Source organism: Tachypleus tridentatus, chromosome 5 (assembly GCF_004210375.1).
Source record: "Tachypleus tridentatus isolate NWPU-2018 chromosome 5, ASM421037v1, whole genome shotgun sequence".
NCBI lineage: Eukaryota > Metazoa > Arthropoda > Merostomata > Xiphosura > Limulidae > Tachypleus > Tachypleus tridentatus.
This window is the reverse complement of record NC_134829.1, coordinates 13,839,694-13,862,243: the sequence shown is the minus strand read 5'-3', so window position 1 is coordinate 13,862,243 and position 22,550 is coordinate 13,839,694. Positions and strand designations below refer to the sequence as shown.

The following is a 22,550-nucleotide window of genomic DNA, read 5'->3' as shown; positions in this document are numbered from 1 at the left end:
TCCTTCTTTCTATTACCACGAATATGTTAAAAGTAGAATTAGCATCATGGAGTAAAGGTCCAAGTGAAACCCAATTACTGTTGTCGACAAATATTCATCACAGCTCAAGAAGAATCCCTTTGTGAATATTTTTGGACACGTACTAGAATGTTTTACGGACTCACAACAAACTTCATTCAACAAGCAAAATGTTAGCAAATTGATAAAAATAATCAGCAGGGAGCCACAGTTTGTTGATAGAAGAAATATTTTAACTTAGATGAAATTGCTACTTTCATGGTGAACCTCCTCCAAAAGTTGTTGGAAGAAGGGATTTAAACAAATAAGTAAACACTAGTGATGAAAAATGAACGTTTGTAAATACTTATCTCATTGTCAGCGCCATTGGGGATTCTCTGTTCTCGGTAATGATTTTTTTTCTGTGTGTATTTTAAACAGCACACGACACAAAGTTATGTATGACTTCAGAAAGTTTTACTGAAATCATGAAACACTTTATTCATCATTTTCAGACCATATTTGAATAGATCTCGCCGTGTGATTTCTAAAAACATACAGTTTTACATATTTTTCTGTTATTATTAAAAGATATAACAAATTAACAACATTTTCAAAGAGAGCAACTTTTTTTGTCCACCCCATGTACATTAAAAAGGTTTGAGATTGTTCTAAAAATTATAAAGAACCAGGAATCTTGTAAGTTAGAGATTTACACATAAACATTTTTATAGTTAAAGAAAAAGTGGAGCTGCAACATGTAAAAGAAATATGTAAGTATAACTTAAAAACGATTATAAATAACTCATTTTTGCCACAATGAATCCAGTAAACTACAGTGTGTTCGGAAAGTCACTGTGCAGTTTTGAAAGCAGTGATAACAGCATTCATTCAGTCTATTTCAAGCCAGCAACTGATAGTGGTGTTTAGAAACAAAATAAGAAAGATCCAGGTCTGTATTAATGCCAACGGGGGTCACTTTCAACATTGTTTATAATTGTCATTCATATTTACCTCCTGTATTCTATATTGAAACATGTCTGTTAATAAATATATAAGTGCACAATGACTTTCCGAACACCCTGCATAACCCACAGACACTTATATCTCAGTAACTGATATAATGTTCAAATTATTGCCAAATAATTTTAACATAATATAAAAAGAATATGAATATTTAAAATTAAGATATTTACTTTTTGAATTAATCATATAAATATTGTGGAGTTCCTAAAAATCAAAATCGTTTTGATATAGAATTATTTATTAGCAATGAACTTGGTGCAGTTTTCACTTTAAAAATGTAAGAATTTGTTAATTTAAAATCTAATTAAGTAAAAATTATACGTTGTTATTAAACTAAATTAAAAACAAAATTGTAAAGCATTATATTACTTTTAATATAATTATCAACGTGTGTGAGCTTAACATTATCGGAAATAAAGAATGTGTGTGTGTATTTCCCTCTTCCTGTTTACTGGTATATGAGAGAATATTGCTGGTTGTTACGTTCAAAACTAAGACACGTACGTGAAAATTTTATTTAGATTGAAGAGTTATAAGATGTATTTTGATATCTTGGTGGTGTGGTTAATTTTTGTTTCAATGACTTTATGTGGTAAGTGATATATTTCGTTAAAGTTTAGTATTAAAGAAGCGAATTTGTTTCCAAGCCAATATTGTACTGTTGAAAGCTCAAGAAAAAATATCGCAAAATATAAACATTTTTACTTAAATATATATATTTCCAATAATTCAAAATAGCAACAGTCATACTTTCATAAGTGTTTATACCTCCAAATAACGAGTTTCAAACATTAATTATAATATTATTGTCCTGTGAGTAATGTAATGTTTACTAGTTAAGAAGTTTTACCACCATTACCACTAATTGTTGCGAGAGCTAAGAGACTGAAATATCATTTGTCGACATGTTGAATAGTAATCATTATAAACACGGTTTATTACTTTAATAGATTACTAAGGATTATCTTCTATAATCTGTCGCTTACATATACGCATAATCGGTATGGTATGCAACAGCTAAAACATACTAGCATCTGATAAGACATCATCATACAATGGATTTTTACTACAACGAATCAACGTTCCTAGACTGGGCGTGGTCTTGTAGTTAGCGTGCTAGTCTGTAGATTCACATCCCATTTCCAAAAATTCAATATCCATATTTTGGGATTGGGGATGCTTTGCAAAAGTGATAGTTAACCACATTATTCAATTTGTGTAAAGTAAGAGTTGTCTGTGGGCGTTGTTCATTCTGTCTAGTGGTCATCACAACCAAATATGATAACATAACTACTTCTCTCAGCTGATTCCTTAGTTTAAAAAATATTAAAACATGAAAATCACAGGCAAAACATTATCATGCTCATTCTGTCTGTAGATAACTATAATTCAATATGATAACACAACCATTGTTGTATCTAACAAAATATCAATTTATATATGTTCAAAATGACAGAAAAAAAATCGAAATTAGTATCTAAGGTACCATTTTCAAAGTTTACACACGGTAGCTATTGAAAAATAAATTTTTTTCTCGATCTGTTGCATTACTTTCGGGTCCAAATCCGTGCAATGCCACAAAATATTTCCAAAACTTCAAGTTATGGGTAAGTTATAAGTTTAACAGTAAATTCTTTAGTGTCAAAAGAAGGGTGATACTTACTGGCTGTGCTCACTCTAGTTATTAGTATAGAATTATGGATATTGGTAGATAGCCTTAGAAGCTTTATCATAAATACAATTACTCTTGTGAATGAATGTTTCAACTTTAAAAAAACGGTAAACTGACAGAAGGATATGACTTTTCTATACTGCAATCATTTGATAAAAATGTGCCACAGAATTGTTAAGAATTGGGTATACCATTTTAATTCGATTTTTAGTGTTTAAGATACAAAACTAATTTTACATGGGAAAAGTAACTGTGCCAGTCACAAAGAAAATTGTAATACTTGTCAGAGCATACAAAAGGTATCATTTTAAAAAAAAATTCTTTGTTCAATATTAAGCGCAAAACTATACAGCAACTTAGAAATCGTACCATGAATTTTAGTGTTATAAGCTCTCAAGTTTACTGGTAGTAACTTACAAAAGCATTGAGGATAACCCATTCATCAGAGATAATACATATAAGACAGCTTGCATGTGATATCAAGTCTGTAAATTTAATTTATGGAATTTATTTTTATAATTAATTATTAGTTTGTTTGTCATATTAAACTTTATTTTATTAGAAAGCAGTTAACAATATTTTCTTTTAAATTTCGCTTTACTTAAAAATAATTACATTTTTTTTTATTTCTTCTTTATATTCCATACACATAATACATGGTTTCCCAGTGGCACATTGGCTACATCTGCTGACACTGCTGAGAACACCTTGTCATCAGGCTCCTCCCCACAAGTTTGTTTTAACTTTCATGTACTTGTTTTTCGTCCGTAGATAGGACTGAAAGTGGCCTATTATTAACCTCCCAGGCAGTAAATTCAAGATTTATGATTTGCCTCTTCTAGCCGCAAAAATGTGCTTCTTCATCTGAGGACCCGAATGTGTTATACACTTGTGAGTCAAATTATGCTGTATGATTAGGCAAGATCATTTCAATCGTGTGAAGCTGGTATTGTTAACAAGCTACCTTCCCTGTATTCTGTTGCAGCGTGGTTCAAATTCAGAACAGCTATGTGGTTTCGCACGATATTTCCAAACAAGAATATCCCGATAGAGATTTTTACCAGTTTGTTCCTTACGGAAAAATGCAAATTTTTATTCTTAAGTATCACTTTTTTAAAGTGGGAAAAATATAATGAGCTTACTTATCAATTGAATTTCAGCCTGTGGTTAATATTTGTACAAGATTAAAATTAACTGTTTGTATGCTATGACTGTTGTTCTCAACATGGCAATACTACAGAGGTTTAAAGACATTATATTAAAACAATTTTTAATAAGAATCTTGACATTCATTTGTATTTCGTAAATTTTATGCTTTTGAAAAGGTTATGTATAGTTTTACCGACGCAGGAATATTCACGCACATTATAAAATGTGTTTAGATCAGATAATTACAGTTTTAAAGACAGTGATATCCTTTGTAATTATTGAGATTGAAAAACTTGTAATTCAAGACTATCCGGAAAAAGACTCGCTAAGAGTCTTACTTCAGCCTATTCGAATAAGCAAAGTGTGACATCTCGTGGAATCCACCAACACAAAAGTAAATGGCAAAGCTATCCACGTATCTCAGATATAAGCAGGATCTATATCTGGAAACATTGGCAAACAGAGTACGAAATAAATAAGATAAGTATTCCATTCATACCTCCCATTCAACTGATGCATACCGCAAGCAGCTAGAGAATCAAATAAGTATTTATACTATTTCATTTAAATAGAAACTGGTCACCAGACGCCCTTTCATGATGAATTCTTTGTGATTATACTGTTGAAATGGAATCTGGAAAACCATTGTCCTCTTACATTAGATGGACTATTTAAAGTATGTGGGAGTGGGGCTTCACTAGAGGGCTGTTGTCAAGATGGTCATCGTAAACAGCATGACTGAACATGGCGACAAAGAATATAATGAAGTGGTGAAATTTCTAAATCATTTTAATGTAATGCACTCAATCTTCATATCATTACTGTATTTTTGTATATTTTAATTTTAAAAATGTAGAGGTTTGTTTCTATGTTTTTGAATTTCGCGCAAAACTACACGAGGGCTATCTGCCGTAGCCGTCCATAATTTAGCAATGTAAGACTAGAGGGAAGGCAGCTAGTCACCACCACCCACCGCCAACTCTTGGACTACTCTTTTACCAACGAATAGTAGGATTAACCGTTACATTATAACGTCCTCACGGCTGAAAGGGCGACCATGTTTGGTGTGACGGGGATTCGAACCCACGACCCTCGGATTACAAGTCGAGTGCCTTATCTGCCCATGCCGGGCTCAAATGTAGAGTTAATAATTTGATTCTATCATTGAAATCGCTATCAGACACACTAAGATGTATAACTGTTTGATGATATTAATCTATAATGTAAAATAGAGTAAGGCCTGGCATGGCCAAGCGCGTAAGGCGTGCGACTCGTAATCCGAGGGTCGCGGGTTCGTGCCCGCGTCGCGCTAAACATGCTCGCCCTCCCAGCCGTGGGGGTGTATAATGTGACGGTCAATCCCACTATTCATTGGTAAAAGAGTAGCCCAAGAGTTGGCGGTGGGTGGTGATGACTAGCTGCCTTCCCTCTAGTCTTACACTACTAAATTAGGGACGGCTAGCACAGATAGAGTAGCGTTGTGCGCAATTCCAAAACAAAAAAACTAAAATAGAGTAAATCTTACAAACTCATAAGCACATTAATAAATACCTCAATTAAATTCGCCGTAAATCATCATACAGATGTACACATCCATCTTTGAAATAGTGATACTGTTATTAGGTTACATTATATAAATGTTTTGCGTTATGAACTACAACTGTTTGTTTTTAGTTTTAGGACATTGTAATGTATGTTTCAAAACATGTATTTTCTAAGTTGATGAAGTTTGAAACCAGATAATTATATTTTGCATTTAATTGAAAATTAGTGATAAAGCTGTGTTAATATGAGATATAAGCTTAAACTTGCTAGTACTATTCTATATTTTGAATGCTTATAATGAGCAAAGATTAAATGAGTATTCAAGTCAATTCAAGACATCTCACTACAGAATACAAGCCTATGATAAATATATTCTCTTTCAATGATAAAGTCAAGTTATGCATTTCTTAAATACTTAAATAGCAAACACAAACTCTCATTTTTCGTAAGAGAAGTTTATCTTTTTCCATTCAAACTGACTAGCACGATGAGAAATTAAAAAGGTTATAGAAAATCAAGAAATTTGGCCAAACAAGAAATTATAACATCATGAAGGATGTATTAGAAAAGGTTGACTGAAAATGTTAAAATTAATGGCAAGGATTTTTTAAAGTATATTGCTTTTATATAGGACCCATGATGGATGGTAAAAGGAAACTCTTACCTGATGATTAAGATGACTAGGTTATTAAATTCTGCTTAATTCTGTTTTTATTGATGAAGATTTAAGCAGTATTTCATATCTTGAACATCTGATAGATGGAAATAAGATAAAACAAGATGATTACATTAATTTTGAGCTTGTTAAGAAAATATTGGGAAGTTTTAGAAACAATAAGGATCGTGGGCCAGATAATATCCTCAAGGTTTTTGAATGTGGTTCAGGATTAGTTAGGTGAACCACTTGCTACTAAACTATGTTAGTATTTAAATGGTGGGCAGGTACCAGAGAACTGAAAGCTAGCTAATGCAACTTTTCTTTTCAAGAGTGGTGATAAAAATTGTCCCAGCAATTATAAACCCATTAGTCTTATATTAGCTATGGGAAAAGCTTTCCAAAGTCTTTTAAAAATGCTTTGTGGAGCTATTTAGCTAAGTTTAGAATTTCATTTGACAGTTAAAAGGTTTTCACTAAGGTAAAATTTTGTCTTACAAATCTTTTGATGAAAAGATTACTGCATATGTGGGTGAGAGTGAGGGTGTAGATTTGGTGTACCTGGATTTTCATAAAGCATTTGACAAGATGCTACTTAAAAGGCTTGTAAAATATGATCCCTAAAGCTGTGTGGGATGACTTAGCTAATTGAATAGAAGAGTGGCTGGTTGGAAGAAGAGAGTTCAGTCAAACTGGACTAATGTCACAAGTGTGGTACCTCAGAATCTTTGTTCTTTCTGACTTACATCGATGACATAGGCTCAGTCTAAGAACCTCTGCTCTAACCATAGATAAAGGAATGGTCAATAAATTAGATTCAGATCTTGGTTGTTGCTAGCTATGGAGAAGATGCTGCTCATCTATAAAAGAATTTAGATCATTAAGTGAGTTGGCCAAGTAAGTGGTAAATGGATTTTAATTATAATAAAAAATCAAGATAATGTATGTGAGTTATCATAATTTGATTATAATGTGGATAAGAATAACTTTAACAGTGCCATGAAGGAAAGGGATCTTGGTGTAACAGTTGATCAGTCTCTAAAGCCACCCAAGCACTTTGCTGTTGGTGGTAGAAAGGCAAATAGGATTTTGGGTTGTATCTAAAGAAATATTGAATACAAGTCTGAAGAGCATTTGTCATTTGAGAGATTAAAATCTTTGAAATTGTCTTCTCTTGAAAAAAGGAAAAATTAGAGGGAATCTTATTGAGGTGTTTACAATTGGAAAATGAACTGATAGTGTTAATGCATCATCTTTGAGCAATGGAAATAGTAGACCTAGGTTACAAAAATATAGATTTTAGCAAGGTAGGAATCATTTTCAGCTAAACATTGTTAACAAAATTTTTTAAAAATGAAAGTGAATTTGTTGCAAGTAGCACAGTTGTGTTTCCACAATAGGTGTTGTTGCCATTCATTCTTCTAAAGTCCTAAAGTTTTAGGACATATTCTAAACTAAACTAAAATTAAAATAAATTTTTAAAAACTTAAAGTTAGCCTTATTATTCAGGCTTAGCATGGCCAGGTGGTAAAGGCACTCAACTCGTTATTTAATGTTCATGGCTTCGATTTCCCTTTACATCATTCATGCTTGCCATTTCAGCAGAGGGGACATTATTACGTGATGGTCAATCCCACTATTCATTAGTAAAAAAGTAGCCCAAGAGTTGGCAGTGGATGGTGATGACTATTTGCCTTCCCTCTAGTCTTACACTGCTCAATTAGGGATGGCTAGTGGAGATAGCCCTCATGCTTCTTTACGTGAAATTCATACAAATGAACAAACCTTATCATTCATATAGTTACCACGTTTTCATTTAAACTCCCTTAAATTTACTGCTTCAACAACATCTGAATACAACCCATTCCACAAGACAACAACATTGTTAGAAAAATAAAACTTTTTATAATTGTAGGATTAACAGATTTACAAAATAACATGACTTATTGAAGATTTTCAAGATTTACACTTTAATGTGTAAGAAATAGTTTAATGTAGTATATTGACTATCACGAGTTTTACTGTAAGTTAGCTTAGGGTTTTCCTTTATTGTTAGTAGAAAGTATTTACGACAATAGTCATTAGTTATATTTGTTTTTGCTACTTAACTTGTCATACTTATCATTACTGTTACTTCCTTTTCCAAGTCTTGTTATTATTATTACTTTGCTTTCTCAAATTTTAATTGTTAACCTTTGTTTGTTACAGAGGAATGATTTTTAGCAAGAAGTATAATATAATGATTACAGTTAATTTTAATTCCCTTTAGTTAAAATGATTTAAATGCTAGATAAAAATTTTAGTCTTCTGCTGATTTCTGATGTGGAAGCTAGTTGTGTCCAAGAAGTAGAAAAAGTTACTTTATTGATGTCGCTTGCAGCCTTTTTACTATTATTTTATTGATTCCTCAGCATTTATTTTACTTAGATGCACTCTATGATGGATTTGTTTTTCATGATCTCCACGTTTATGAAGACTTCCATGGTTTCTGTTTTTCGATTAATAGTGCAGAGAAGATTGATATCCTATCAGTGAAATTGTGTCAGGTTTTATATAGGTGCTCCTTTTTGAAGATGTCAGCTTCCTAGTTTAGCTTTATTACTACATTGCCTAGAACATACATTCTAGTGATGATCTTACCATTAAGTTGTTTTGGGTTTTGCCATTGATCTCATACTAGACTTGGAATAGAAAGAAAGGTTTAAATGGGAAAGATGGATGGACATGATTAAAGAGATCCACAACCTCAAATGTCGAGCATCCAAAAGAGTATGTAGACATCACAGCGCTGTTAGACTATTTGATCTTGAAAGTACCTACTATCTAGTGAATATTAGCATTTTAGTAATAAAGTTATAGGCTTTGAGAGTCTTAGGCATTCTCATATAATGAAATTAACTTTCCACTTAACCTTGTATTTTTTCAAAATGATATAATTGTTGCAAACCTTGCACACACTAATGAAAGTGACAGAGAGTCTGCAAGAAGCCATCAAAAGTCTCTACTTGTTGACAATAAATAACAAACTGTCCATCCATCCAGGTAAAGCCTGTTGAACATTGGCTGCCACCTTTCTTTCTTCATTCTAAAGGTAGTATTCCATTTAGGAACTAAATTACTTTTCTGGCTGTTCTGATAAATCACACATTTACAAGAATTTCCCATATTAATCATTTCAGAGAGAGAAATCAGCAATGAGTCTAAACCTTCTCAAACTTGCTTTAGTCCCCCAAATTGCGACAAAGCAGCAGCATCTATCGCAAAAAAAAGGAATATGAATTCCATTTGTGTTCATTAACAGCAATGAACAAGTTACAGAAAGTGTATAACTTACCAGTTATAACAACAACAGAAGCATTCAAACTAACATACTGTGATGACACCTTGCACTTTTTATTTGGTCTGAGTAGCATTACTACAAGACTAAGGGTTCTAACTAGCCAAGCACTAATCAGAGCAGTAACAACCATATTTCACCTACAGTATCATTAGTTGAGGTATGAGTCAGATGAAACAGCAATACAAAGACTAAATTCAGTCAAGTCATATTTTAGTGGGACCAAAAAACATAAAATAGATATGTTTACTGAAAAACATGAAGAATATGTAATGAACTCTGACAGAAGGCATTAAGTTAAACATAATGAAGATTGGCAGCAACATGTGAAGTATAAGGTTAGAACTACTTAAAAAAGCTCAATTCATGAAATAGATATACAAGTGGAGGCTGACACTAATCATCTCAATCATTAACTCAGTTAAAAAAGACGAGATGGAAATCTCATGTTTTAATGGCCAATGTCAAAAAAAAAGAAAGAAGAAGAGAGAAAGAGAGAGAGAAATGGATGATCCAGTTTACTCTGAACTAGATGTGAGGAATATGAGAATGCCTTTGTCTGGTTGATCAGTAACAGTGAAAATCATGACGGGATCATACTCCTGACAGATACACTAAACATCATCACAAAATCATAGATAAGTCTTGTCCAAAGAATGGAGGTAAAACCACTAAGACATTTTATGGAATAAATAATGAACTGTATTCTAGACCATAGTTGCATGTCATTCAATGAGAAAGTGGAACCCTTAACCGATGTTATCAATGAAATAATATTTAGATTGAAGGAACATGAGAAATATTGAACAAAGGTGATACTGGTCAACTGGAAGAGTGAAGGTAAGAAAGTGGAAGTATAGAAGTAGAAGGAGAATGAATGCATAAGGAAAGGACAGATGCTACTTAAAGTAAATCATACTGAGCATCATAACTAGAACCATGAGGAAATTATTGGAGAGAGGATATTCTGTGCTAAGGACAGTGCCCAACACCCCAAGCATAAAATAGTGGTAGAAATACTATTGAAGTTATCTTATTTAGAATGGTTATCTGGTATATAAAATATAAAATAAAATAAAAGTGATACACAATAAACAGTAAGGTATAAAGTGGTTGATGCTTTGGAATTATGGATGTTATAATACTACTGCCTGTGCTTTGACAAATGTTCTGTGGTTAGATTCCACAATTGGAGGGAAAACACTCTGTACTTTGGATAATGATAAACTCACCTAGTGCTTAAATAAATAAAACTGGGGATCAATCAGTGTGAATGTTATACAGTGCTAGCTGCAAGTCAGTCACAAACATTATTTTTGGTGATGCTGGCTACACGTGGCTCATTACTTCCAGTAATTCAGTGGAGACCTTGCTTTATGGTTTCCATCTCTATGCTTGTGCTGTGTATGGGAAGCTTGAATATTTGACCTGCCTTATACAAGATGATGAATGCACAACCAACTTTCTACATATCTGTAGTGCAGGAACTATCTCTGGTTATGATGACAAGTGACTTTTCCTTTTCATTATGATATTGAAATAGATACTGACAGTATTTCCCCACTTCATTCACTGTTCAGACTGATTAACATAAATCTAAGTAGCACCAGTTATGTATTCTCCATAAAAGCAAAAGATTTGATGTTGATTGATTACCTCAGTGGTGGTTGTATAACACATACTCAACCGTGTCTACTGGGGCATGTTTTGGACAATATCCTGTTTCATTGGTTGGCTGCAGGGTCATCGTGGAGATGGAATGTCCTAGTTGAATATGAATGGCTTACTAATGAAATGCATAGTCTTTATACTGCAATGCTTGGTGAAGAATTTTGCACATAAAAACTACTAGGTATGTGAGGTGTACTAGGCCCTTGATGGGAGTTGCTTTATTTTCTGCTACAGTTTTAGTGCACTGGTGTCTTTGGTAGATTATACTCCTAACAGACACCCTAATCATTGTCACAAAATCGTAGATATGTATTGTCCACAGAACATGCGTGAAACCACTAAGAGACTTTATGGCTCATCTAATAATGAACTGTATTCTAGGCCATAGTAGCATATCATTCAATGCCTGAAATTATTTTATTTACATCTCACAAATGTATACTAATGCTTATTCTAAGCATTCTGTCAACCATCCATATTTTAAAATGTTGCAAATCCATTTCCACTAACTTCCATGTATCAGCTTAAATTCAGCATCCTTGTCCAAAGTTTCTATTCCACTGCAATAAAGACCTAATAATGAGAGTTGCAAACTTTCTAGTTACATTCTCTTCTAGGGTTTTTCCAATAACGTTGTGTAGGGTGTGATAAGGGCAACTGTTCCAGTTTCAGGAATGTTAACTCTTAGTGAAAATAGTTCTCTGAGGTTCAATAGATTTTTAAAAGCCTCTTGAATATGAAGTTTTTTACATCATCCAAACATAGAAGTGCATCTTCAAATATATTTACTGTTTAGTGTTTCTCAATCAAACTAAGAATGGCTTCTCCATCCACATGTAGTTGTAATTTGATAGGGACTGCTTTAGTGTAAACCTTTCCTGCCTGGTAAAACATCTACAGATGAAGGTTTTACTCAGATCTTTCCCACAATTACTATATATGCCTTGCACTGTCAATTTTTTAATTCATGTGGCATCTACAAATGTGTGTGGAAGTGCTAGAATAAAAAGCCTGTTATTTATTAATGCTGCACAGTTCAAGTACCCTCTGCAAGAGCTGGGTCATACACCACCTTCAGAACTAAGCCTAAGCTTGATCATATACTTTTCAGGATTTATCAGTATCATCAACACTAGTATGGGGCATTCTTATTGAAGAAATTGTTGCTCAATGGTAAAGCTTGTTTGAGGGTATGAATGCTGTCAAAAAAATTACTAATTTCTCTAAGTATTTTTTTATTCCTCATGACTTCCTTTCTAGTAATTTCAAATTGGTAGAAACTATCTTTTTCTAACCCTCTCTACTTTCCTTCCAGGTGTTTTAAACTTTTTCACACCAAGTACTCAAAACGTATTTTCTATTCCACATTATTTCTCTTCCAGGTCTTTTAAATTAATAGAGAAAGACGACTTAAAATTTAATTCTCGTCTGGTCATCTCTGATTTGTGTTAAAACTGTTTCTTTTCTGCTTCAATACCTGGTGTTTCATTTAAATTGTGGGACACATACTACACAAAGCTTGTTTCTTTTCTTACCTTCTGAATGCTTTGATTTGTTACACATAGAACACTTAAAGTTTATTTAATTTCTAATCATTTCAGCTTCTCTTTCAGATGTCCTTATTACACAAATCTTGTTTAGTTTCTAATTCTCTCTATTTCACTATCAGCATTGAGTTTTTAAATACTGAATTCTCAAATGTTGTTTTTCCTTTTAATCTCCATTTCCATGCAAGGTGTTTTAAATTCCTTGATTGATAAGTATGGAAATCTTGTTTTTCTTTTAATCCTCTCTACCTTCCCTTCCAGGTGTTTTAATTGCTTACACACTGAATATTCTAACCTTTTTCTTTTCTAATTTTTACTTCTCCATTCCATAGTATTTTTAAATTACTAGACACTAACTGCTCCAAACTTATTTCATTTCTTATATTTTACAAGTGTTATATATATAAAACTAAACAGTGACTACCTAAAATCTTTCTTTTATAGTCTCCTCCACTTTCTTTCCAAATGTTTTAATTTAATAATACTAATAATTTCTGATCAAATTAAGTTATATACTTATAATGAAATGAAGCTAAAAAACAACCTAAAATTAGTACACAATTATGTTTTTCTTATGGGCCTACTTATAAAGATCAGAATGCATTGTTTTGCCATATAGGTACTCCCACTTTTAAAAATATATTCAGCCTCCTCAGTAAAATCATATTTATAATAAAGGTATAATAATAATAAACAATAAATTGTTTTTTTGTTAGATTTCATACAAAGCCACTCAATGGCTATCTGTTCTGAACTTCCATAATTTTAAAGTGATAGACAAGGGGGAAATTAGAGAGTCAAAACCACTCACCTTCATTTATTGGGTTACTCTTTACCGTGAAATAATGCGATTGATAGTCACATTATAAACGTTATAATGTAAAGAGTGTATGGCTGAGAGGGCAAGCATGTTCAGTGACAAGATTTGGAACTGTGACCCACAGATTGAGGCCAGCATCTTAACCTTGCTAAGCATCAGTCAATCTAAATCAAAACCAAGGAATTTGATATGCTAAAAGTATTACTAATATTGTTAATAAAATCAACAACAAGCACTTAGAAACCAACTACTGAATGCTTGTTTTGTTTCTGTCACTCTTTGCTTCCTTTCCTGATTTTTTATTTAAACTGTTAAAAAAATAATTGGAGTTTCTTTTCTAATCTTCTCTGCTCCTGATTCAGAAAGATTGATTATATTCTAATCCTGTTTGTCTCCCTCCAAGATGTTTTTTTAAATTACAACAGACTGAAGATTCAAAGTTTGTTTCTTTTCAAATACCCTCTATTCCCCTTCTGGGTGTTTTAATTTGTTACACACTGAATGTTTGTTTGCTTTCAGAGCAAACCACATGTGCCCAGGTTTTAACATTGTCTATAGATGTGCCACAGTTCAAAGCTTATTTTCTTATCATCCTCTCTTATCTTCTTTCCAGGCATTTTGTTTAAACTGTTATGGATGAACTAAGTGAAGCTTGTTTCCCTTCCAGGTTTTTTTAATTGTTTAAAAGCAACTATACAAAGTTTACACAATTCAAGAAAAATAAAGCAATCTGTATCTTTCAAAAGTACTTCATTTGTTAATGACCATGGTTTTGTCAGTCGAGACATCGACAGGCATGAATTATATTCAAAGCTGGTTTCTTTTATATATAACAAGCAATGATCCATCTTAAATGACAGATATTTTAATAATTTTATGCAAGGAAGTTTGGTTTATGACACTTGTTCTATCATGTTTGTGTCATCTGAAATTGAATTTTTTTTTTATTATGCACAAATTTTACACAATGTCTGCAAAAAAGAATGCTAGAAATATTGATAACTATTTTTTAATCACTTATAATGAACTTAGATTAGGAAAATTCTGAATCTTTTTATCATGTCAATAATTTTATGATTCTAGATTTCAACCAAATGAGTCTTGAGATTATTTTACATTAAAAAATTCATTCCTACAATAATCAGGTGATTTCTGTTTACTTGCAGATTGAGGTATGTAAATAAAAGCCTGTTAGTGATTAGTGTCACCAAGTCTGTATTTCTCAAGTAAGATTTACAGGAATCATTTTTCACAAAACTGAGTTAAACACAATGGTGCTACTTGTTGTCAAATAAAAAAAGGTAAGGGAAAAGATGGGAGTCGACTTTCCAGAAAGTTTCATGTGCTCCCTGAAAAAAAAAAATTACCACCACCACCACTTTTATAGCAGTCACAAAACAGAAAGATTTGTTTATAACATTGAATGTTTTTCCAGGATTGTCATGACTTATATGAACCCTGTATCTAGCACTAGACTTGAAACTGATCCTTTTTTATTTGTAACTCATCTTAAGGGATTTATTTAAGGTAAAATTATTTTTGGTGTAGTTAAAGTACAAACATTGTGTACCATGCATCATTTTCTCAGGAGATGAAAGATGGGAAGAATGGGGAGAATGGTCATCTTGTCCTGTTACGTGTGGCCGAGCACCACATGTTCGACATAGAAGTTGTAAACTATCTGAAAACCAAAAAGTTTGTCCTGAAGAAGGTCAGGAAGATATAGGAGAATGTGATAAAGGCCCTTGCCCTGGTGAGTTTATAACTGGAAATACACTCTGTCCTAATGACCAAAAATTAATTATTCAACCAAACATGCACATCAGTAACAACTACAAATTATGTATTTAATTAAAATATACACACCTAGTTAAATGATCAATCATGAGAACCTGTCCCTGAAAGATTATTTATTTTTCATCTATTTTTATCTAGGTAAAGATTCATTTAGCAGTACTTGTAACAATAATAAAGAAAAAAGTGTAGATTCCAAGTTTTAAGTTTATCAGTAGTATTTTACCAGTAAATAATGAAAAAAAACCCCAAATTATTGAGGTTACAAGTATTAAATTTACCAAAGGTACCTTACTTTCAAAAATAGTGAAAAACATACTGAAATAATAAGTATTGGCTTTCTTATAGCTAATTTTCCTGAAAAAAAAATTTATAAGGTAGTGAGATAATCTGTGTTACATTTTATAAAGGTACATTTCTTGTAGAATACTAAAAAAGAAAAATCATACGTTTTAAGGTTTTCCAGCTTATTACTATATAATAAATATTGTGTTCCAAAACTTTTGTAGCCCAATTCATAGCTTTAGAAGTCTAAATCAGATAAAATATAAATTACAAGTTTTTGTTTTAAAGATCTGAAATGATATAACTTTTCTTATAGTTGATGGGAAATGGAGTCAGTGGAGTGATTACAGACCATGCACTGTGACATGTGGCCAAGGAAAGAGAGTACGTACCCGAAAATGCAACAATCCACCACCAGCATTTGGCGGACAAGGCTGTCATGGTCAGTCCACACAGACAACAACATGCTCACGTAGTGACTGCCCTAGTAAGTTTAGCTCAGTGGGTTTTATCTGAATCACATGACTAGCTTTCTCATTAAGTTTAGCTTGTTCTACTATGGTAGCATGGAAGATATCCCAGTAAGATTCTATTAACATTGATATTTGTGCCACCTTGGAAGGTCTTCCGGTAAATTTCCTATTACAGTGTTATCTATGCTACTATGGAAGACCTTCTGGTAAGTTTCTTTTAACAGTGTTATCTGTGTCAGCATGGAAAACCTTCCTAAAAATTTGCACTGATAGGATAATATAAAATAGTAATTACTTTCAGATAAGTGACTCTTGTTGCTGAAAATTTGATAATTCAGTTGTTCAATTCTTGGAATAATCTTGCACCTGAGCATTTAAACTTTTTAAGTTTTTCACCAGAGGTTTCTTTAAGTAAATATACAGTTTATATCTCTGTTATATTAAACATATTTATAATTTTCACCAGAGGTTTTTTTAAGTACAGTCTGTTATATTAAACATATTTATAATTTTCACCAGAGGTTTTTTTAAGTAAATATACAGTCTGTTATATTAAACATATTTATAATTTTCACCAGAGGTTGTTTTAAGTACAGTCTGTTATATTAAACATATTTATAATTTTCACCAGAGGTGTTTTTAAGTACAGTCTGTTATATTAAACATATTTATAATTTTCACCAGAGGTTTCTTTAAGTACAGTCTGTTATATTAAAAATATTTATAATTTTCACCAGAGGTTGTTTTAAGTACAGTCTGTTATATTAAACATATTTATAATTTTCACCAGAGGTTGTTTTAAGTAGAGTCTCTTATATTAAACATATTTATAATTTTCACCAGAGGTTGTTTTAAGTAGAGTCTCTTATATTAAACATATTTATAATTTTCACCAGAGGTTGTTTTAAGTACAGTCTGTTATATTAAACATATTTATAATTTTCACTAGAGGTTGTTTTAAGTACAGTCTCTTATATTAAACATATTTATAATTTTCACCAGAGGTTGTTTTAAGTACAGTCTCTTATATTAAACATATTTATAATTTTCACCAGAGGTTGTTTTAAGTACAGTCTCTTATATTAAACATATTTATAATTTTCACCAGAGGTTTTTTTTAAGTACAGTCTGTTATATTAAACATAATTATAATTTTCACCAGAGGTTGTTTTAAGTACAGTCTGTTATATTAAACATATTTATAATTTTCACCAGAGGTTTTTTTAAGTACAGTCTGTTATAAACATATTTATAATTTTCACCAGAGGTTGTTTTAAGTACAGTCTGTTATATTAAACATATTAATAATTTTCACCAGAGGTTGTTTTAAGTACAGTCTGTTATATTAAACATATTTATAATTTTCACCGCAGGTTGTTTTAAGTAGAGTCTCTTATATTAAACATATTTATAATTTTCACTAGAGGTTGTTTTAAGTACAGTCTCTTATATTAAACATATTTATAATTTTCACCAGAGGTGTTTTTAAGTACAGTCTGTTATATTAAACATATTTATAATTTTCACCAGAGGTTGTTTTAGGTAGAGTCTCTTATATTAAACATATTTATAATTTTCACCAGAGGTTGTTTTAAGTAGTCTCTTATATTAAACATATTTATAATTTTCACCGCAGGTTGTTTTAAGTAGAGTCTCTTATATTAAACATATTTATAATTATCACCAGAGGTTGTTTTAAGTACAGTCTCTTATATTAAACATATTTATAATTTTCACCAGAGGTGTTTTTAAGTACAGTCTGTTATATTAAACATATTTATAATTTTCACCAGAGGTTAAGTACAGTCTGTTATATTAAACATAATTATAATTTTCACCAGAGGTTATTTTAAGTAGAGTCTCTTATATTAAACATATTTATAATTTTCACCAGAGGTTGTTTTAAGTAGAGTCTCTTATATTAAACATATTTATAATTTTCACCAGAGGTTGTTTTAAGTACAGTCTGTTATATTAAACATATTTATAATTTTCACCAGAGGTGTTTTTAAGTACAGTCTGTTATATTAAACATATTTATAATTTTCACCAGAGGTTTCTTTAAGTACAGTCTGTTATATTAAACATATTTATAATTTTCACCAGAGGTTTTTTTAAGTACAGTCTGTTATAAACATATTTATAATTTTCACCAGAGGTTGTTTTAAGTACAGTCTGTTATATTAAACATATTTATAATTTTCACCAGAGGTTTTTTAAGTAAATATACAGTGTGTTATATTAAACATATTTATAATTTTCACCAGAGGTTTTTTATGTACAGTCTGTTATATTGAACATATTTATAATTTTCACCAGAGGTTGTTTTAAGTACAGTCTCTTATATTAAACATATTTATAATTTTCACCAGAGGTTTTTTTAAGTACAGTCTGTTATATTAAACATATTTATTATTTTCACCAGAGGTTTTTTATGTACAGTCTGTTATATTAAACATATTTATAATTTTCACCATAGGTTTTTTTAAGTACAGTCTGTTATATTAAACATATTTATAATTTTCACCAGAGGTTTTTTATGTACAGTCTGTTATATTGAACATATTTATAATTTTCACCAGAGGTTGTTTTAAGTACAGTCTCTTATATTAAACATATTTGTAATTTTCACCAGAGGTTTTTTTAAGTACAGTCTGTTATATTAAACATATTTATTATTTTCACCAGAGGTTTTTTATGTACAGTCTGTTATATTAAAAATATTTATAATTTTCACCAGAGGTTTTTTTAAGTAGAGTCTCTTATATTAAACATATTTATAATTTTCACCAGAGGTTTTTTTAAGTACAGTCTGTTATAAACATGTTTATAATTTTCACCAGAGGTTGTTTTAAGTACAGTCTGTTATATTAAACATATTTATTATTTTCACCAGAGGTTTTTTAAGTAAATATACAGTGTGTTATATTAAACATATTTATAATTTTCACCAGAGGTTTTTTAAGTACAGTCTGTTATATTAAACATATTTATAATTTTCACCATAGGTTTTTTTAAGTACAGTCTGTTATATTAAACATATTTATAATTTTCACCAGAGGTGTTTTTAAGTACAGTCTGTTATATTAAACATATTTATAATTTTCACCAGAGGTTGTTTTAGGTAGAGTCTCTTATATTAAACATATTTATAATTTTCACCAGAGGTTGTTTTAAGTAGTCTCTTATATTAAACATATTTATAATTTTCACCGCAGGTTGTTTTAAGTAGAGTCTCTTATATTAAACATATTTATAATTATCACCAGAGGTTGTTTTAAGTACAGTCTCTTATATTAAACATATTTATAATTTTCACCAGAGGTGTTTTTAAGTACAGTCTGTTATATTAAACATATTTATAATTTTCACCAGAGGTTAAGTACAGTCTCTTATATTAAACATAATTATAATTTTCACCAGAGGTTATTTTAAGTAGAGTCTCTTATATTAAACATATTTATAATTTTCACCAGAGGTTGTTTTAAGTAGAGTCTCTTATATTAAACATATTTATAATTTTCACCAGAGGTTGTTTTAAGTACAGTCTGTTATATTAAACATATTTATAATTTTCAACAGAGGTGTTTTTAAGTACAGTCTGTTATATTAAACATATTTATAATTTTCACCAGAGGTGTTTTTAAGTACAGTCTGTTATATTAAACATATTTATAATTTTCACCAGAGGTTGTTTTAGGTAGAGTCTCTTATATTAAACATATTTATAATTTTCACCAGAGGTTGTTTTAAGTAGTCTCTTATATTAAACATATTTATAATTTTCACCGCAGGTTGTTTTAAGTAGAGTCTCTTATATTAAACATATTTATAATTATCACCAGAGGTTGTTTTAAGTACAGTCTCTTATATTAAACATATTTATAATTTTCACCAGAGGTGTTTTTAAGTACAGTCTGTTATATTAAACATATTTATAATTTTCACCAGAGGTTAAGTACAGTCTCTTATATTAAACATAATTATAATTTTCACCAGAGGTTATTTTAAGTAGAGTCTCTTATATTAAACATATTTATAATTTTCACCAGAGGTTGTTTTAAGTAGAGTCTCTTATATTAAACATATTTATAATTTTCACCAGAGGTTGTTTTAAGTACAGTCTGTTATATTAAACATATTTATAATTTTCAACAGAGGTGTTTTTAAGTACAGTCTGTTATATTAAACATATTTATAATTTTCACCAGAGGTTTCTTTAAGTACAGTCTGTTATATTAAAAATATTTATAATTTTCACCAGAGGTTGTTTTAAGTACAGTCTGTTATATTAAACATATTTATAATTTTCACCAGAGGTTTGTTTAAGTACAGTCTGTTATAAACATATTTATAATTTTCACCAGAGGTTGTTTTAAGTACAGTCTGTTATATTAAACATATTTATAATTTTCACCAGAGGTTTTTTAAGTAAATATACAGTGTGTTATATTAAACATATTTATAATTTTCACCAGAGGTTTGTTAAGTACAGTCTGTTATATTAAACATATTTATAATTTTCACCATAGGTTTTTTTAAGTACAGTCTGTTATATTAAACATATTTATAATTTTCACCAGAGGTTTTTTATGTACAGTCTGTTATATTGAACATATTTATAATTTTCACCAGAGGTTGTTTTAAGTACAGTCTCTTATATTAAACATATTTATAATTTTCACCAGAGGTTTTTTTAAGTACAGTCTGTTATATTAAACATATTTATTATTTTCACCAGAGGTTTTTTATGTACAGTCTGTTATATTAAGCATATTTATAATTTTCACCAGAGGTTTTTTTAAGTAGAGTCTCATATATTAAACATATTTATAATTTTCACTAGAGGTTGTTTTAAGTACAGTCTCTTATATTAAACATATTTATAATTTTCACCAGAGGTGTTTTTAAGTACAGTCTGTTATATTAAACATATTTATAATTTTCACCAGAGGTTTTTTTAAGTACAGTCTGTTATATTAAACATATTTATAATTTTCACCATAGGTTTTTTTAAGTACAGTCTGTTATATTAAACATATTTATAATTTTCACCAGAGGTTTTTTATGTACAGTCTGTTATATTGAACATATTTATAATTTTCACCAGAGGTTGTTTTAAGTACAGTCTCTTATATTAAACATATTTATAATTTTCACCAGAGGTTTTTTTAAGTACAGTCTGTTATATTAAACATATTTATTATTTTCACCAGAGGTTTTTTATGTACAGTCTGTTATATTAAACATATTTATAATTTTCACCAGAGGTTTTTTTAAGTAGAGTCTCATATATTAAACATATTTATAATTTTCACTAGAGGTTGTTTTAAGTACAGTCTCTTATATTAAACATATTTATAATTTTCACCAGAGGTGTTTTTAAGTACAGTCTGTTATATTAAACATATTTATAATTTTCACCAGAGGTTTTTTTAAGTAAATATACAGTCTGTTATATTAAACATATTTATAATTTTCGCCAGAGGTTGTTTTAAGTACAGTCTCTTATATTAAACATATTTATAATTTTCACCAGAGGTTGTTTTAAGTACAGTCTCTTATATTTAACATATTTATAATTTTCACCAGAGGTTGTTTTAAGTACAGTCTGTTATATTAAACATATTTATAATTTTCACCAGAGGTTTTTTTAAGTAAATATACAGTCTGTTATATTAAACATATTTATAATTTTCACCAGAGGTTTTTTTAAGTAAATATACAGTCTGTTATATTAAACATATTTATAATTTTCACCAGAGGTTTTTTTAAGTACAGTTTGTTATATTAAACATATTTATAATTTTCACCAGAGGTGTTTTTAAGTACAGTCTGTTATATTAAACATATTTATAATTTTTACCAGAGGTTTTTTTAAGTAAATATACAGTCTGTTATATTAAACATATTTATAATTTTCACCAGAGGTTGTTTTAAGTAGAGTCTCTTATATTAAACATATTTATAATTTTCACCAGAGGTTGTTTTAAGTACAGTCTGTTATATTAAACATATTTATAATTTTCACCAGAGGTGTTTTTAAGTACAGTCTGTTATATTAAACATATTTATAATTTTCACCAGAGGTTTCTTTAAGTACAGTCTGTTATATTAAAAATATTTATAATTTTCACCAGAGGTTGTTTTAAGTACAGTCTGTTATATTAAACATATTTATAATTTTCACCAGAGGTTTTTTTAAGTACAGTCTGTTATAAACATATTTATAATTTTCACCAGAGGTTGTTTTAAGTACAGTCTGTTATATTAAACATATTTATAATTTTCACCAGAGGTTTTTTAAGTAAATATACAGTGTGTTATATTAAACATATTTATAATTTTCACCAGAGGTTTTTTAAGTACAGTCTGTTATATTAAACATATTTATAATTTTCACCATAGGTTTTTTTAAGTACAGTCTGTTATATTAAACATATTTATAATTTTCACCAGAGGTGTTTTTAAGTACAGTCTGTTATATTAAACATATTTATAATTTTCACCAGAGGGTTTTTTAAGTAAATATACAGTCTGTTATTTTAAACATATTTATAATTTTCGCCAGAGGTTGTT

The 22,550-nt window shown here is 30.1% G+C and overlaps 1 protein-coding gene across 3 annotated transcripts in view; it reads left to right on the top strand.

The window, feature by feature from the left end:
- The first annotated feature begins 1,436 nt into the window (after nt 1-1,436).
- Nucleotides 1,437-22,550, top strand: part of LOC143250564 (properdin-like) — a 32,374-nt gene continuing 11,260 nt past the window's right edge. For 2 of the 3 annotated variants that reach the window (XM_076501304.1, XM_076501303.1), the window contains exons 1-3: nt 1,437-1,615; nt 15,008-15,172; nt 15,815-15,985. In XM_076501304.1, the coding sequence (XP_076357419.1) occupies nt 1,561-1,615; nt 15,008-15,172; nt 15,815-15,985 (391 nt within the window). In that variant the 5' untranslated portion in view covers nt 1,437-1,560. The remainder of the gene's footprint in view (nt 1,616-15,007; nt 15,173-15,814; nt 15,986-22,550) is intronic. The other variant, XM_076501305.1, reaches the window with a different exon arrangement.